Source organism: Nipponia nippon, unplaced genomic scaffold, assembly GCF_047370975.1.
Source record: "Nipponia nippon isolate SJK-2023a ecotype South Korea unplaced genomic scaffold, ASM4737097v1 scaffold_1, whole genome shotgun sequence".
Taxonomy (NCBI): domain Eukaryota; kingdom Metazoa; phylum Chordata; class Aves; order Pelecaniformes; family Threskiornithidae; genus Nipponia; species Nipponia nippon.
Window position 1 is genome coordinate 155487513 of NW_028262290.1, and position 18710 is coordinate 155506222.

Consider the following 18710-nt stretch of genomic DNA (forward strand, 5'->3'; position numbering starts at 1 on the left):
AACACCAGCCTTAAGCCCCCGTCCCATGGAGACAGAGAGCAGGGGACACCCTGGGCTTGATGGCTTTCCATGGGATTTTTGGGCAGAGCCATCCATTGCATGGTGTAAAACTACAGCCAGTTAATCGATAGAGGTCAATATTTCTGCTAGGAGGCAGTTGTATATTGGCACTAGCTAGCTGCTTGCACCTACTGTCAGCCAGACATCTAGGGGATGTTTTATTCTCCAGGAAGATTCACATTTGTGCATTCAGTGTGCACAATCCCATCCAGACTAGCACATTAAGCTGGAAAACATCTCATGCACAAACCTACATAGTATAAATCTAGGTCTGAAGAGTAACAGAAGCTAGTGCATAATTAATTAAAATTATATAAAAATGAGAGATGCAATTATTAAAAAGCAAAAAGCTTCTGTGGCTTTAAAACAGCAAAACTCTGCTTATACTATTACCTTTTTCTAACTGTTGTGGAGGAAAGGTTAATGGAAGAGGACCAGGAGAGCCAGGGGAAGGGAAGCTCTTTTCTTTCCATCAGCACATCTAAAATCATTCTACATTTGTAGTTGTTTTAAGATATTTTGTTGATAGCATTTTTCAAAGCAAATTACCACCACTGCCCTGACAGACCAATTATATTCCCTTACAATGTCCTACAGGCACATGAATTATGAACCAAGAGAGTTTTGCCTAACTCCTCAGACAAACTGAACATACGTAATTTTATTTTTTCCCATATGCATATCTTGGTGTGCCCTCTGCTGGCATTTAATCCTAACGACACATCACCGTGTGCTCAAACCTCCCTCGCTGGGAAATACTTGGGGCCAGCAGCTCTGCTCACCCAGGGAGAGTTTTTTGATAAATGCGCGTGATACGAAATTTGTGGAAAAAGAAGAAAAATAAGGCAGGTGCATTAGCAACAGAGCAGAACTTCAGCAGAGCTGTGAGATGAGGGCACGTCTTGTGTTGATGCTGAAGTTGCTCTCCCGAGCCCTAAGGTGGAGGCCCCAGGAAGGGCTGATGGGGTGGCTGGAGGTGGTGGTCCCAAGCATGCCCACCCAATGGCTCGTCAACAAGTCTTTGACATGGGTAGGAGAGATGGTTTCGTGCACTGACAAACACCATGTTCTGGCACAGATCAATTGCATATCTGCTGTTCTGCCACAGCCAGAAGTTTCTTTCATTCTTCCCTGAAGTTTTTACGTAGCTTGGTGCTGATTTACCCTTTCAAAATTAGTTACATTGAAAAAGTGGAAAGATAAATATCAAAAATTAAGAATTCAGCCTTGCGTGTTATTTATTAAATTATGCAGCTCTAGGGGCAGTGTCAGAGATTTCCTCATTTAACGTCTTTTAAGTGTACGTAGGTTCTTGAAGAATTGCTCATTTTTAAAACAATGAGATCTTTCCATTGAAAGGGCCAGGGAGCATATGGGCTGGAAACTGCAATCATCTTTTCCCTGCAGAGCCATTTCTAATGAAGAAGAAAAGACTTGTTTTCTTCCCAAATAAGAAAAAGGATCTGTCCTTGCCCTCAGATACCCTGTGTAAAGCTGATGTTGCTAATGGAGCTACATCAGTATAAAATCAGTGTCACAGAGAGGAGGTGGGCTCTCTTATTGGGAAAAATGCTGTGGTCCTATAGCCGCGCTCTTGGCACGCAGCACATTTTCTCTGTAAAGCCCTTGGACAAGAGTTATTCTCAATACATCTGCAAAGGGCAGATCACTCAGCAAGCACATGACACGGTCCCGGAGCCTACAGCTTCCTGATGGCTGGAGCTCACCTGAAAGTCTGGCGATTCACTGGTATCTCATGGACCCAAGAAACAAAGGACAAGCCCCATCAATTCAAATCCACCCAGCCCAGGTAGTCAGATCCCCTGGGGCAAGGAGCTTCCTTCCAGAGTTCTTGGGTGATAAAAAACCCATGCTCTCATTTGTCTTCTAACTGCCCCTCCACAGGTCCCCAGAGAAGGATCCCAACCAGGTCTTCACGCCCTATTGCCACCGGTCCCACCTCGCCAAACCAGGGCTGACCCACATTTGCACCAGCTGGTGGAGGTCAGCCCCAAGACCGATCCCTTTCTTTGCTGTGCCATGGAAAGCACGGATACCCACAGCCCTGCTCCCCAGAGACGTAGAGCCTGTATTGGAGGCTCCAGCTCACCAGCCACCATCCAAACACACAATAAGGAGTTGTCACTGCCCAAGAGCTTATGATGTAAAAGAAGAAAAATAAAAGCACGAGGGAATAGAGGCAAGAGGCAAGCACAGTCAGCAGCAGCACCTTTGCTATCCTTGGGCTCAGTGCTAGGCTATGCTGCCTTTAACCCCAGCTGGGGGAACAACCTACCCACTGTACTTGCAGAGAAACCCCTCCATGATACTCACCAAATATTTTGTCTAAATTACCTAGTTTATTGGCAGTTTCTTCAAGTCAAAAATTGCACATTTGATGGAAATACAGGACTGAAAATCTATGCCTTGATAGGGCTCCACCGAGCCCAGCTGGACTTGCACAATGGTTTGACTCGCAGGATCAAGGTCTGCATCTGCATTTTGACAGTGTTTATTTCCAGCAAGAGCTCTGTAACTTGTTGGCAAGACTGCCAGCGCTTCGAGGTCATTTGTTCTGTTGCATCTGGAGAAGAGGAGATAACTTTAAATACTTGTAATCAGCTTATTAACAAAGTGGATCGGAAGCTAGATACCATTTCTCCTATGATTTTATACTTGTAAACTTCAGGAAAACAGGTTAGAGGAAAAATCAAAAGGATATTAACTAAAGATCAAGATCAAATTAAGCTGGATTAAAATAGCTCTACATGTTACCGAGTATAACACAAGGCTTTGTTGCAAGGTGGAGTGAACGTCCAGATAAATTAATCTTTGGCCTTCAGTATGGAAAAATAAATATAAAGGCTATTGACAGAGCAGCTTGGTTGCGGCACCACAGAAGCTGCTTAGGAAAAAGCCCAACGTGGACTTGTTCACGTGTTTGGCTTTACCTTTCTCTGCCCCCTCAAGTCACTTTGAGACAGGAAGACACTGAGGGGGGAAAAAAGATCCCATTTTTGGTGAGGGGGAGAGGAGAGAGGAAGGGGACATCTCAGTGGTTGTGGCTTTCTAGTGGGAGAGCAGAAATATGTTATATTTCAAAGACAGTTCTAGGTGGTTCAAGGTAAAAACTCAAACGAGCAGATGAGACTTGCAAACACTTGATTGCTGCAGGCTTGTTGGGGCCAACAGCACTGCATGGAGGGATGGGGTTTGGAAGACCCAGAGCATGCTTGGATACTTAAGACCCCAACAAATAAGATATTATAGATATGTAACATTAAACATAGCATTTCTAGAGCACTTGGGGCGATGAACAGCAGTACTGTAAACACAGTTAACATCCTTTTGGGGCAGGCCTCATCCCCAGCGAGATTACTAGAATGGATGCTCAGCCTTTTGGCAAAGCCTCCTGTAATCAATAATAAAACACATGGTCTCTTTGGTAAGGAGAATATTATCCCAATCTTTCTTAAATTTCAGTTATAAAAAAACTTCTAGGAGTTTGGGAAAGTGGGTCTTTTTTTTAAGACTTAACCTGATTTCTCAACCTGTGAAAACACCAGTCAGGATCTGCCTGAACTGAGACTCACGCCCACAGCCTCAGCTGAGTCCTCCTCAAGTACTCGGGTGCTCCGGCCCCCGGGTATCACTGTGCTGAATCACACCAGCTCCTGCAAAAGAAAACTGGAAAAAATATGATGTCACCCTCCCTGTCCCACAGCCTGTTCCTCTCCTCTCTCACAGATGCTGACTTTATTCCATTTTTTCATCTTCTAACTCCTTTGCTCACCTTAGTGACTCAAGCCCATCGCCTTCACACCCTCTCCTGTGCTTTTTGTGCCAGAGCCGACAAGCTCGTCCCAGTCCCCTGCGCAGCCACCTGCTGCCACCAGCCCCGGCCCTGCTGCTCCTGTAGAGCTCCTGGGGGACACGGGACATGGTCCTCCTGAAGCACCGCAGGGCCACATCATCGGTCTCCTGCTGGGCAACCTCGTTTGCAAACACCAGCTGAGCTCGTCTCTCTCCAGACCTTTTCCTTCTGCCCACATTCTGGTTGCCCTAATCTCTCCCCACGGATAAACACTCAGCTGATGCTGAAGTAGAGCAGAGCTTCTTCTCTCCAAGCTCTGCCTTGATCCTAGTCCTTACCTTTAGTTCAGAGCCCTCTCTGGGCTCTGCCGTTCAGGCCTAAAATTTCTGGGGTTTTTTGTTTGGCTTTTTTTGTTTTGGGTTTGTTTGGTTTGTTGGTTGGTTTTGTTACACCATCCATGAAGGCTGAACCTTTCCCTGTTCAGCCAAACTAAAAAGCTCGGCCTGATCAATCCCTGGCAATTACAGATGCCCGTTACATTTCCAAACAAGCACTTTTGTAGGGTACCTCGTGCTGCCAATACCCTTTGCAAATCCCTCATTCTTTTCCTCCACCTTCTCCTGTCCCCGCGGGTCCCGCACAGCCTGGCACAGTGCAAAGAGCTGGTGTGAAGAGGTGGAAGGGGAAAGAGGGAACTTGCTAAGTTTTGAGGAGCCTGAAAAACATGAAGGAGCAGCCTCTGACATCCACGCGCATCTGTGAGCACCCACTCACTGTCTAATGGCTTCAGCTGTGGAGCAGGAGCAACCCTTGTCCTGCCATGCTTGCGGGATGTTTCAGCCAGTACTCCCTTACTGGCTTTATGCGTGGTTAAGGCTTCTATATATTATGATAACAATGATGATATTGGGCTAAATAACCTGAATTTTCTGTACATTGCTCTCCAGAATTACGTCTACCTACTTGCCTCTATTCCCAGCAGAGCAAAACTTAAGCACTTTGGATGGTCTTGCCTGGTGATATTCATATTTTTCTCGTGAGCGCTGGCTTTATGTGGACCATGGCTAATCTCTGCAGAGATATGGCTCTAACTAGCTCTTGGTCTTAAATTTGCCTTTAATGCACTATTCATAGTTGATCTGTTTATAGCTGCTTCTTTTAAGACCTTGCCAGTATGTTTTTCAAAAGAAAATACTTGTTTGACAAAATAAATCAAACCATTAAACATACTACTGCAAACACACACCTGCATGAACATAAGGGAGACACTGCAGTTGAGCAAGAAAAGCAGAAGAAAAAATTCAGGGTTTAAAAGGTAGATACAGGGGCCCCTTCCAGCCTAGTTATTCTCTAACTGCAAAACCAGACTCTGCTACAAGGGCTGCTGTGAAGCCCTAAGCACTGGGCACGCAGCACCAAGGTTTTCATGTGGGCAAATAATGTCCAAGCACTGAGAGCTGGACTGAATAATCCTTATGGGCCCCTTCCATCTCGAGATATTCTATCATTCTATGATTGAATAGGAAAGAGACTGTGTAAATCCTTGAAAGCATTCTTAAAAATGCCTCTCCCCAAAAAGAGGGACTCCTGGACAACAGAAGCCCTGGGGAGGGATGGTGCACCACCAGCTCTGCAGACAGCTTCCCAGAGCCCCATTTCTTCCACCAGCCTAGTGCAAAAACAGGCTCTTTCCTTCTGATTTCTGCCACCTATTTGGCCTGAGCCGCTGTCGAAGGCAAAGCCCTTCACTTTATCTCTGTGTGGCTCCATCTCTTGCTGGCACAAGCGACCAAGTTTCACTTTATGCCATTTCAGATACAATAATTGACATTCAAGGTCAAAACCCTGTGCCTGCACCAAGGTAAATAAATGCTGTGCACTTGCTCACTTCAAGGAAATTGTATTTTCTGGTCAAAAACCATTTGGAGACAGAAGTCTGTACCTCCTCTCTATCACTGCCTGCTTTTACACTTGTTTTTAGACATAGAAGATCCCCCTTGGTAGCTCATCTGCAGATGGGCATCCAGTAGTGTCCTCAGGTAAAGCACAGGAGAGATCTAACTGTAACATCGCGGTTTCACAGAAATACAGCATCAGTTTGAATGGTCAGAGCCATATAAACACATACATTCAGGTTTGATTTCCTCAGTTTTGCTCATAATGGCAGAACTGTGGGGGATTTTATTTATATATATATTTATATATATATATAAAAATGTATCTTCAGCTAAACCTTCAGTTTCCTTTGCTGTGGAAAACTTATTCTATGACTTTGCAAGGGTAAAAAGATTTTTTCAAGAGGAGCAATGAGCATCTGAAAGACAGTGTTTATTCACTGATCAGTAAGTAGTCATATCTGGAACTGACGCAATGTAGCTTCAGTTTTCCAACAGTAACTCCAAGTAGCCTTATATAATTTGGGAGGGAAAATCATCTCTGTGGTTTTCTTGTATTTCAGTAAACCATGCATCTGTGTCCAAGAACTTTTCAGTACATTAGTTCAGCAACAACATAAAATATATACAAAATTAGGGTATAGTTTTCAAAAACAGGCACCTAAAATGAAGTTTCTAGATCCATATTTAGGCCCATGAATCTGATTTTCCAAGCTACTAACCACCCGCCAGTCTGCACAGAACACTGACGGGAGCTCAGCACTTCTGAAGGTTGCACGACTCAACGACAGCATCCAACTTTTTGACAGCCTTCTGGCGGAGACAGTTTTCACAAGCTTCATAAAACACGAAAGGCCAAAACAACATGTCCTGCAATTATCCACACTGAAAAACTGTCTTAATTAATAACGATATCATCACTACTCCCCCTACCCTTAAAGTGATGCTGAAAAGTTTTGCTTTTCCTTGATTTCTTTCCCTTTTCACTAATACTTTAATCGTGTACTTCAAGTTTTTATCATACTATCAACCTGATTTCAGTGGTGTTTGTTGTGTACTGTGTCAGATTTTACTCTTCCTTATCGTTAGGACGACTCACCTTACTACGTGCTCAGCAATTACAGCCTCAGAGGACACACGTTGTTCCACCAAAACACTCAGGTTCAGTTTTGCCTCTGTACCAGGCTGATCTCAGTGACATAGCAAAGATGTAGATAAGGTTTAAAAAACTAACAAGAAAATTAAAATCCGATTTCTGCTTTTGTCCAAATTAAGCACTTAGAGGAAAAAATATTCATTAAAAGTATTAAATGATAAACCCACATAAGTTTTGAACATTACCTTGATGAAGCTAGCCAGTTATTTGTTCTCCTTTCCATCAGGTAATGGTTTGGATGAAGGCACAAAATGCCACCTTTGTGTAAGACTGACACTGTCTGTATTCTTAGGCGTATATTTTGGCCAGCTGGAGTCAGAAGTTTGATCACTGAAGCCAAAAAATAATCTTTTCACTTACTTGGATTCGTGACGGTGTCGAATTTTGACATCTCAACAAAGTGAAAATTTGAAGGAAAGGCCAGTTTCACCTTTCCCAGACCTAAGACCCTACGGAAAATACAGCAGTATCTCCCTGATGTAATCTATACATTCAGATGCCTCTGTTTTGGCTTAGCTAAAGAGATTCCCTAGTCAATTCAGACTAAATTGAATGAAACAGAATTAAGGCAAGTGTTCAGAGCATTTTGCTCTGAAGTCATGCTCAAGCTTAAAATGCTGAACCTTTCTTTCTATACTGGCTACGTATTCTCGAAGGGATTGTGTAAAACAGCATCTCCTTCTTCCAAATCAATTGTTCACTCAAGAGCTTTCCAGTCCAGGAGTGACTCCTGATAAGCCAGCTGCCCTCCTGTCATACCTGGAGTTTGTAGGATGGAGCTTGTTTGTACGTAACGTTTGTAATCCTCTACTAAGATTACAAATCCTAGGAGTGAATGCATCAGCTACGTGAGAGATCTCTGCGCCATTATAACACTTGAAATAGAGAGCTGAATATATACAATAACAATTGTGTCTATATGAGCAAGCAAGTTTTTCCCAAACTAAGGGAATTGAAACCAACAGCTTATTCTTTAAAAAAAATGCAAAGGAGATGTTGAACTTCCAGCAGTTTCCATACCAGGCTCTGGATGTAAGCACACCCCGGTATCCGCGTTTCCCAGAGAGCTCAGTCCCTGCCCTGTCCCCATCTCTCCTTTCCCTTCTCCTCATTAAGCCAGGAGCATCCACGAGGCTCCAGCTTCCCAGCACAGTTTATCTCCAACTGACCAATACGTTTCATCTTTTGGACACGCACCTCCTCCTAACCACTCCGCTCTCTTGTTCTACCTGGCTCCCTAAGCTGCCCCATTTTTATTCCAGTTTTTTGTTCCCCTTCATTTTTCTTCCTTTGTGTTCCTCCTCTGCAGTCCAAACACTTTCATCACAAATTTGCCTCTCTAGGTTTCTCATACAATCTTATTTCTTCTAAATCGGGTCTCCAATGCTGGGTCACCATTCCTGCTTACAGCACAGACTCCTTACCCTTAGTTTGGACCCCTTCTCCATAACCCTTCTAGCATTCAAAATCATTGCCTACTCCTTTCTGACGTCTCAAGTCACCTACGGCATCATTGCAAATCTAGTTTCTCTCGTCAGTTAAGGTGCACAGACTTGATTCAGCCTTCAGTAACCCCAGACCATTAATGCACAAAGCCTTCAGGAAACTTCATTATTAAAAATTTTCATCTGACCAACTTAAAAAAAAAAAAAAAAAATCAGGAAGATGACAAAATGCACATTCCCATCAAAGTCTGCTCCAAACATCAAGCCTCTGCTCCCAGCACAGGACTGGTAGATGGCCTCATTTCACAGAGCTGCACACAAGGGCTTCTTCTCGTTGGCATTGAGCTCCGAAATAAACACATCTTAACTAACTTTGTTCTACCCTGGGGAGAGGAGAAAGATGACGAATACAAGTGGGAGAGGGGAACCACACAAAATTAGCATTAAACTCCAAAGCAAATACCAAGTATGGCGAGTTTTGGTGGAAGCAGGTGGAACCGTGCAGTGAGCAGCAGTGGGAATCGGGGCCGCAGGTAGCGGCAGGCAAGGTGATTAACTAGCAGGGCTGTCATTCCCGTGCGCAGCAGGCGCCAGCCAGACTAACAAACAGTTTCCATTTTCAAAATAGTTCAAGCCAGAACTTTTTTTTTCTACTTTTTAGCTCCCTTCTATTGTACATGCCACCACGGACACTCTGCACCATTTCCATTTAGCGGAAAGTCTGAATGATTGAATTCTACACCGAGCACTGAGCCACCGTTCAGAAACTCCCCAAAATTATCCAAGGAGCTTAAGCTGCTAATGCAGGCACTTGGGTTAGAAGCTGCAAATGCTCGCCAGCCTCACCTTGGCACTGCTGAGAAACGGCACGTCCTGGTACTAATGAATATTCTCACCCGGGGACGCAGACGAGCAGCATCCACAGCCCATCTGCAAAAACCACACTTCCCCAGTGTGACGCCTCTCAGTCACTGGGACGTTTTGACCAGGATTTACAGTCCGAATTAAATGGGATTTCCTCAGTAAGCTCCTGCAAATTACTTATGTTCTGAAAACTATGACCTGTGGGAATTAGAAAAGGTAACAACACTACTTAAAAATAAAATGCCACAAGGCTGAATAATTTTTCAGTGACATACTTTGGTCTCAATGGAGCATTAAATAAAACTTCTGCACCAGTCTAAAGAGCACACCGTGATGCATGACAGAGCGGTCCTCCTGCAGCTCTTCTTCAGGTCAGAACACAGACATCCTACTGAAACCTTACTTGTGCACGCTATTTACTTACAGGTTTAAACAAAAAAAAATCATCTAGGTTTCAGCGCATACTTATCTTCACATCCCCTCCCCCAAAAATACGAACAGAAACAGCCTTTGTAAAGGCTATGTAACTTAGGTCATTAGAAGATTTAAGGAGGTTACAAGCATCACAAGTTTAAAACAGTTGCAATAAGCCCTGGCTTGATTTAAATCCCTCAGTTAAAATCAACTAAAACCCAGGGTTTGGCGTTCCATCTCAATCCAGTCCTCGCGTCCGTTGTGCCACCTTACAACTTTGGTCTTTTATTTCTGGTTCACACCACCCTCACTGATTAATAATAGTTTTCCAGAGCACTAGCTCGTGAAGATTCGAAATGTGGCGATCGGGGATCCTAAAGCACTGAAGGAAAACATGGCATGCCTAAAGCAACGTTCTGCCCTCAGGTGCTGGCTAGGCAGCACTCTGATGATCTGATGGCATGGCTTACTATGACAGCGAGCTTTTGGGGATTTATTTTAACATTTCAAAGCTTTATGTTTTGCATAATATGGGTGCAACAAGCAAACAACCTTTACTTTAACCTACAGAAAAATTGATGGTGGAGTTCCCCCCCCAGAGAAGTTCTGCAATACTTTCACTCTATTCTAAACATATAAAATCTGTTCTAGACTTCATTCAAAATATCAATTTATAGAGCAATGTGAAAAGTCACATGGAGACTTCTGCATAAGCTGCCTAACAAAATGCAATTACAAAATTTGTCATGCAAAACTGGAGAAGACAGTACAAATGCAGGTCTGAGCACCTTTTCGGTCTGCATACTTCACTGGCAGCACGACCGATTGCACTGCAGAAGTCCTACTTTCAGGGACAGAGTTGGTCTTCCTCCAGAAGAACTGTGCCCATCACTGCCTTGGAAACAAACTTTTTGAGTAGAAAAGAGTGGAAAGTGGATAGGAAGATCCTTTGACTACTAACAAAGTGAAATACTAAGATTTGCAATACATAAGAACAGCAACTTGAAAAAAAAAATTGTTGAATGTTTTAATGCATTTTGAATCATAATGAAGAAAAACAATTTACATCTAAAAACAAATTCGAAGAATAATAAAAAGTGGTTCCACATAACTTATAAATTCTTTTTCAAAAAAGGTGGTTTTCACAGATTTAGGCAACAAATAAGATGTTTCATTCCAGATCTTTCTGATTGTAAAGTATACACAAACTTTGTGAAAACTGATGTGCATTTCTTGAGAGAAAGACATAAAAGCTTGATTTTGCCCAGTGATGAGTCCTCTGTGAAATTCTGCACAATACTGAAACTGCAACTCTCCTCCATTTTATGAAATGCTGGACATTGTTCCGTGCTGAAAAACGATCTTTAGAACATTCAAAGCCTTGAAATGTTTTCCACGTATGTAGTCACTGTAGTATTATTCACGACCACTGCTCATGTGTGATTTGCTTCAAGGGGAACGGCAGCCTCGGCTTAACCTTCGGTACAGTATATAAAATTAAGCTAAGTGATAGTTAAGTGTTTAGCTGATTAAGTATTAGCCTGCTCATAAGAACGTGGCTCTAGCACCTTGTTTAGTCGACTTTTTTTCAAAGTGAAAGCGTTTAATCATCCCATTCCTGGTGCCAGAGGATGGTCCCTCTGGTGACATAACAAGTTTGCAGCAACGATGATTAAACTGCAAAGAGTCTAGTGGTCCTGTATTACATATGTATTAGTGAAGCTTAAACAATTTAGTTGAGCAGGACCAAAACCAGTGACGCTCTCCCTCACCTCAGGTAACAACAGGATAGTCGTTGCTCAAGATACTACATGCAGGCCATGCTGGAGAAACTGCTTCTACTGGCTGGAGAGACATTTTTCTCTTTTTTTAAGCAGCATCAACCTGTGTCAAGTTCTCTCCATTGCCAACTAAAAGAAAAGGTGAGTCTTTTTTTCTTAAAGAATAAAATCTATGACCCAACATCAAATAGCTTTACCCAAGAGTTAAAAACCCAGGAAAAAAAATAAGTGAAAAAAAAAAACGTTTACACCATCCTTTAATCCTTGTTATCAGAAGTCTTAAAACTCTGCAGCTGCTTTCTCCAACCTCGCTAGCTCTGGTATTTTAAGATTACTTCAGTACAATTCTGTATATATCTTCTATCTTAAAAGAAAAAAAAATAAAAAACAAACAAACAAAACAAACCAACACAACCAGAAAAAAAAACCAAGGTATCAAGCTGCTACAATGACCTGTACTCTAAAGACACTACATACATTCTCCATTAAATACCTTAAGCTTCCTCAATGTTACGCTCCAAAACCACTTCTAGGACCCCCGTTTCCCTATAATTACTCAATGATGTGTTCACCATCCCATCCCATTGCACTCCAATGCCATTATATGTTAGTTAACAGGAGAACCAGTTAACACATCTGCCTTAATGTCATTATAAACAGTGCTGTAGAGGACATGAGCACAGCTATAGCTTCACAAAATCATGAGATAAAAAGTTCCTAATACTTATCTTATGCCAAGCCACCATAAACTCCATGATTCCCACTGTAAGAGCACACCCTTGGCTTACCCTCACCCTTCATCTTACACCGTGATATGTCAGACAGTTAGGGGCAGTATCTCCCTTTAGCTAAAAAGAAGTGTCCATCTGAAGCAGCCTTTTGGTTTGTTTGAAGATGTCAGCTGCTACCTGCATTTACTTCTATAATCAGCAGCTGTGGTATAACACCCCGCTGCCAGTGCAAAAAAGGCTAAGCACAGTGAGGAGTAAAACCAGAGCGAGATCATTTGGGAGAAGGAAGGGAGACCTGTGTTAATTACCCCCTTTTGGAACAGAATAGGGACTGCAGCAGCCCATGCCACGGCTGAGAACAGAAAGGTGACAGATGATGTTTACTTATCGTATTGCTCCATTAGCTTTAAGTGTTCATTATCTTAAGGATCACATTTAGTATGATTGTCTTTCCTCTCATGTCAGAGATAGTACTTCAGCCAGAGACCAAAAGTGCTTTTTTCTAGGCTACAGAGAGATTCAACGCATCTTGACCAACATTCATTTTTGAGGTAGTACTCATTTACTTTGTATTGCTGGCTCAAAATAAAAATATGGGAAGTGAACACAATTAAAAGTATGCTCACTGTAGGTATATTAAAAAAAAAAACAAAAACAACAAAAACAAAACAAACAAAAAAACCCCCCTATTTCCTTTCTGGGCAGATCACCAAAAAGAAGCAATCCTTCTTACAAAGGTCAGCTCACATTCACTGGTAAAGTCAAACTTTCATAAATGGTTTATAACAATAGCTATAAACTAAAGTGCTTCAAAATTTGCTTGACTAGATTTCAGTGATTAGAATCATAATATTCTGGATTTTTGCTAGTATGAAATGCCATGAGATTTTAGAATCACTTTATATAAGAAGGGCAGAATGAATATTTTTCTTTTTCAGAAGAAAAAGTACAAAAAGCATTCCAAATAAACCTGGCAGCATATACTCACTACAAGTTGCTTTCATTTTCATTCTCAAACCTACTATTTCTCCAATAACTGGAATAAAAATGGAGTTGAAGTTGCACTATACTGCAGCACTAAAAAAAAGTATTCCAAATCAGATGCAACAGGAAAATGTTTACAATCATACAACTAGTGAAATTCACACTTCATTTCAAAGTTTTAGCCCTGCAGATTCTTTTAACACAAGGCAGATATGTAGAGTCATGGAAAACCGTAACAGACTGCTATACACTCTCTACATTAATTACATAGGTTTCACATTTATGTCACAAATGTAATGCCCTACTGTGTATCCATTAAATGCTAAATAACTTATGAACATTTATGTGCTCTATGCAACAGCGAACATATTGACCAGTGGATGCCAAAATATAAAAGTTCATACACAAGACAAACTAATTTTAAAAAAATCACATTTTCTGTACAATTCATGCAAACTGTGCACAATGTGGTAACACGAACAACGTTTGCTAAAGTCTCCACTTAAGGAAGAGCTTTTACAGCAACAGCAGACCAGTGTTCAGAAAAGTCTGCGAAAGTGTAGAAGTCCATGGCAACATAAAACGCAAAAATTCTTCCGGCATTTCATTTTTCTTGTAACAAAGCAGGGATGTTGATGTTCCATCCAATAGCCTGACGATCAAATCCGCATGTGAAGAGGTTACATATTGGGTGGTCCTCACTCCATGCTGAGCAGCATACCATTCTTCTGTGGCCCTGCAGCAGTTCAGGAGACAGCAGTATTACTTACAATATATTTTGAAAGCTTCTATGTCGACATATTAGTGCGACTCAAAATGCAAACTTGCTAACGCTCACACTAGTTTTTACAAAAAGTCCTTGAGAATCCTAAAGTCATTGTTACTTTCATCTGCAAGGTAAAAATCTTTATAACAATGAGACTCCTTAATACCAGCACTGGATCCATAATGACAGAAGCATACAAACAGGTGTATCAAGACTTTTGAGTTTTCCAAGGTACGTTTGCAAAATCAAATTTTCATTTCAGCATTTTTATTTATAAAAGCAATCTTAAAAGACTGAACTACTTGCTGGCAAATGCTACATTATAAACTTGCAAGATGAAGCGTCCACCGTGTTCATAATTCAGAAAGGATAATACTACAGCAGGAGGAATGTCATACTGAGGAAAAGCAATGCCTTTTCTATTGTTCCAAGTCCAACAGTAACAAAAACACCCCAAGGAGGACTCTGACCAAGATTTCAGTTCAAAAAAAAAAAAAAAAAAAAAAAAAATTGCCATGATTTCAGTAGCATCAGCCTGAATGGAAATATTAAGAAAAAGAAAAAAATCAACACTGAACAACAGACTAAAAAAACCCTAACTAGAAAAAGGCTAAAAAAGACTAAATAAGTCTTAAAACCCCTTCCTAAATTCTGTCAAGAGCTGCTGAATCCACCCAAAAAAGCTAATTGAAGTGGCATAATGCAATTAATTTCACTTAGTCTAATTTGCTCCATTAGCGATGCTTGCCATGCCAAATAGCACCACAAATGCACAAAACTTGATGGCTGCAGCAAGGATGGTTTAGTCCTTGGTACCAAATATCAAGAATTTATGTGCATAAGCACGGAAGGAAAAAAATAAAATTTATCACCAAATCATACAAGGTGAGCTCACAAAACTGGCGCCCACTTTTTTCCTTTTACGTTTCTTATATAGCAAATTAAACACTGTGTAATTGAAAAAAACAAAAACAAAACCAAAACCCAAACCAAAAAACATTAAACCTCATAGTGAGTCACTTTTCTGACACAATTCACATCAAGACATTAGAACACATCTGAAATGCTCTTACACATTTTTTCCATTTCATAGAGAAGGCAGACATTAGTTTCACTTTAGTAAGGAGAAAAATTATGATAAAATTCAGTTGAAACATCATTTCCAATTCCAATAAAAAACTCCAAATATGTTACTTATTTGCATGTTGGTTATTTTCAATAAGTAACAGCAGCATATTTCTATAGACAAGTGTCTTTCAGCATTTGTTCAGCTTTTAAGCTAGAGAGACCAAATCCTACTTTAAACTTTGTATGAAAGAAGAACAGACATACTTTAAGGCTATAAATATTCAGTTACCTGTCTATTACTGCGAGGGAGGCGTGCTAATCGCACTCCTGACATGTCAAATAATCTAACCTGTCGGTTGTCATGTGGAAGGGCGATGATTCTTTGGCCAACACACACGTTAATCCTGCACAGCAGAGACAAAAGTAGGTTATGCACAAAACAGTGAGCCTGGCAAACAGAACTTGACAGTACAAGTTCAAGCTCATGAGAAGTGATAGAGCTGAATTCTTCCTGCTTAGAATTCACAAGTGAAAAAAGAAAAAGTATTAAACCATTAAGGTGTTTTCTATTGTACGAGATGCTTAAACAGCTTTAACATCTGCATCCCCTCTAAAAAAATCTCAGAAAAGCAATATGATGTATTTACTGAAAATTAATGTTGACTGCACCTGGATAAAACCATATAAAACCACTTCAAACCTTTTTCAAAATCTCAACTATAATTTTAGTGACTAAAATTAAATGTATATTCCGTGAATTAACAGAATAGACTATTTCAATTGGAAGGGACCTACAATGATCATCTAGTCCAACTGCCTGACCAATTCAGGGCTGATCAAGTTAAAGCATCTTGGACACTGACAGGCTCGGGGCATCGACCACCTCTCCAGGAAGCCTGTTCCAAGTGTTTGACCACCCTCTCGCTAAAGAAATGCTTCCTAATGTCCAGTCTAAACCTCCCCTGGCACAGCTTTGAACCATTCCCCCGTGTGAAAGAAGTTAAGAATTAATTAAGAAAACATGAATTAAGAAAAATAGTAACTCAGAGATCTGCTTACCTGTTGACTGCAGAATCTGTACGGATCGTTGCAATAGGAGACCTCATGTTTTTCAAATCCCAAACTTTTACAGTACGGTCATCACTACCAGAAACAACATTGTCTCCCACAGTGAAAACTGCAGATGTCACAGTGCTAAACAATCAGGAGTAAAAAGAAAGGTGTCAAGCTGTAAAGTCCTTTATTAAAGTAGTATCTGATTTAAAGTTCTATTTTCTGTTCCTGTGCTTCCTTTAAAATATGTAACTTGCCTTATTTTTTTTTTTAAACCAAAGTAACGTGAAATATTAAAACTCTAAGTGGGTTTTTTAGAATAAAAAAATATTCTTATAAGAAGCTGTGTCACTTAAAGTATATGGGGCTTGACTGGCCTAAGTGCTAAGAGTGCTCTTACAGTGGAGAGTCGCTCTGGAGGCATCTCTCATATTCCACTGATCCTAATACGAGCTAAACAGGTCCAGTCAATCCACTTTTGAAGTTCTCTATTAATGTCCAGTAGGCTTATCAGACAACCAAAACCGAACCAGTAGCATACAGTACAATTCTTCCTCTCAAGTGTTTTGAGACTAGTAGCCAAGTTCTTTCACTTTCCATCTGAAGACTTCTGTAGAACTCTCTCAGGCATTTGTCATTCACAGCACAGACGCTGAGGAGATCCAAAACACCTCCCTGAGATATAGCTAAAGCTATTGTGTACACACACCTAAACATGCTGTAATACATACACAGAGCTTCCAGAGCTATTGCTCCACTAGCAATAGCTACAGCAATCTAATAATTTCTAATTGTGATTTCTATTCCTATTTTACAAGTAGCTAAAGTCTGAGAGCCAGATAAAAAAATGGCAAGTAGTAGTAGTAAGAAGCATGATCAGACAGTTCTTCAAATTTTACCCATTATGTCTATAAATGCACAAGGGCAGCCAGAGAAAGACTCCCAAGAATATTTCTAGCAATCAGAAGTGCAACATATTACTTTCAGAAGAGATTCTATAAAGAATTTTATTTTAAAATTTTATTATCTTTGTATTTTATACTTTCAGAGAACAGTATACTGCTGAGCTCAAATGAATAGTTCTCATGATGATGAGCTGATTTTTTTAAAATCTTTTACCTATTATTTCATATTAACCAATTAAAGTTTTTGTACTACTATTTTCCTTTTAGTACTGTGTGAATTCCCAACTCAAAACCAGTTATTTTCAGCCCACACAACATACTAACAAAGCATTTTTGTCTCTCCCTAAAATCATTAGGGAAGGCTTCTCAACTCTGTTTCTACAGATTTGATTTAATGACCTATCTTGTAACTTGGGTCATGCACATCAATTTCTTAGAATTTAGTAATTTTAATTTAAGTTGTCAGTTGTTACTGTCACTTTGGTTGTTCTGCAGAAATTTGAATTCGTGTCCTACCCAAGCTGCTGATTGAGATTAGCACTAGCCAGGTCACAGTGGACCAGTTTATGCAAGCCTCTTAATTTAAATTGACACCAAATTAAGTTTTAATTAGGATGAAGGCCCACTTTATTCATGATACCAAGTTTCCTAATGCATTATTAGAGTGCAGCTAAGCTACCAGGGAGATAATTACAATAAGAACCAAAAGGTCTTTGCCTAATCTTCTGGACTTTATGAAACAAAAGTCAAAAAGTTAAAACATACATGAAGACCACAACTGATGAGTCTCTTTCATCAGGCACCTTCACATTTGGGAAGAAAACGCCTTCACATAGTCAAGTTGCTAAGAACATACCAACCCTGTTCTGCAGTACCAAACTTGTCTTCCTCCATCCTGACCTCCATTAAACTTACCAACATCTGCATTTTCAGACTTTCACTGAACTCTACACTGCTGTAACACATTTGAAACAATGTTTATAAGTTTAAAATTCACTATTAAATCTCCATACTTGGCACTGGGAGACTTGCACGTACACAACAGTCTAAGAAATTCAAGTCACAGAAAAGCTCCAGGTGAGTGAATATACAGTGTTTTAGCATTCTGCTGCCAACACACAAATCTGATCTGTTTTCCCATCATACATTTTATTCCAATTACAGTTGGAACGTGTTGTGAAACTGTCTTAAAATAACCCTCCAATTTTGGATGCCTTTTTCTACAACTTTAAACAGCTTTCCAGCTTCTTTGATCTCATATTGGTTCTCCTTTATCACTTATCACTGTCAAACATAGTTAAGTTTCTTTGACCACATGAAGTTCTCTCATTCTTAGATTTATCATTTTTCAAATGAAAACATTCAAAACTATTGCCATGCAAACAGAATGCCAACTCTAGGTTAGTTCGACCCTTACTGCTCCTGTAAAAACAAGACGACTCTCAAAGGAAAACAAAATCCTTTTCTGTACTGTTTTCAGTTTAATTATTCATGCAGATATTACTGGGTACACTAAGAAAAAGTTTGTAAAATAAAAATGCAGTGAAGTTCTGCTGTAGCTCTCTCTGGCAACTGGGCAAGTGATAGAAAGGCAAAGGGAAGGCTGCTGGGCCATTTTCAGTGACATCTTTAAAGGTGTTTAGTGGTCTTAGTCTCTCTCTACCCTCCCAACAGTTCATCACTGTAAGGCACTGCAGACTGGGATATGCATTATTTGCAAGCACACATGACTGCGAAAACAGCCTTCTTCATAAGGAGCTCTGAATTCAAAGGC

The 18710-nt window shown here is 40.5% G+C and overlaps 1 protein-coding gene across 2 annotated transcripts in view; it reads right to left on the reverse strand.

Annotated features, from left to right (window-relative positions):
- Nucleotides 1-10661: 10661 nt before the first annotated feature.
- The window catches only part of WDR37 (WD repeat domain 37), a 48904-nt gene continuing 40855 nt past the window's right edge, over nt 10662-18710 (reverse strand). For both annotated transcript variants that reach the window (XM_087729624.1, XM_087729633.1), the window contains 3 exons: nt 16038-16172; nt 15268-15382; nt 10662-13880 (listed from right to left, as the gene is read on the reverse strand). In XM_087729624.1, coding sequence (XP_087585750.1) covers nt 13749-13880; nt 15268-15382; nt 16038-16172 — 382 coding nt within the window. In that variant the 3' untranslated portion in view covers nt 10662-13748. The remainder of the gene's footprint in view (nt 13881-15267; nt 15383-16037; nt 16173-18710) is intronic.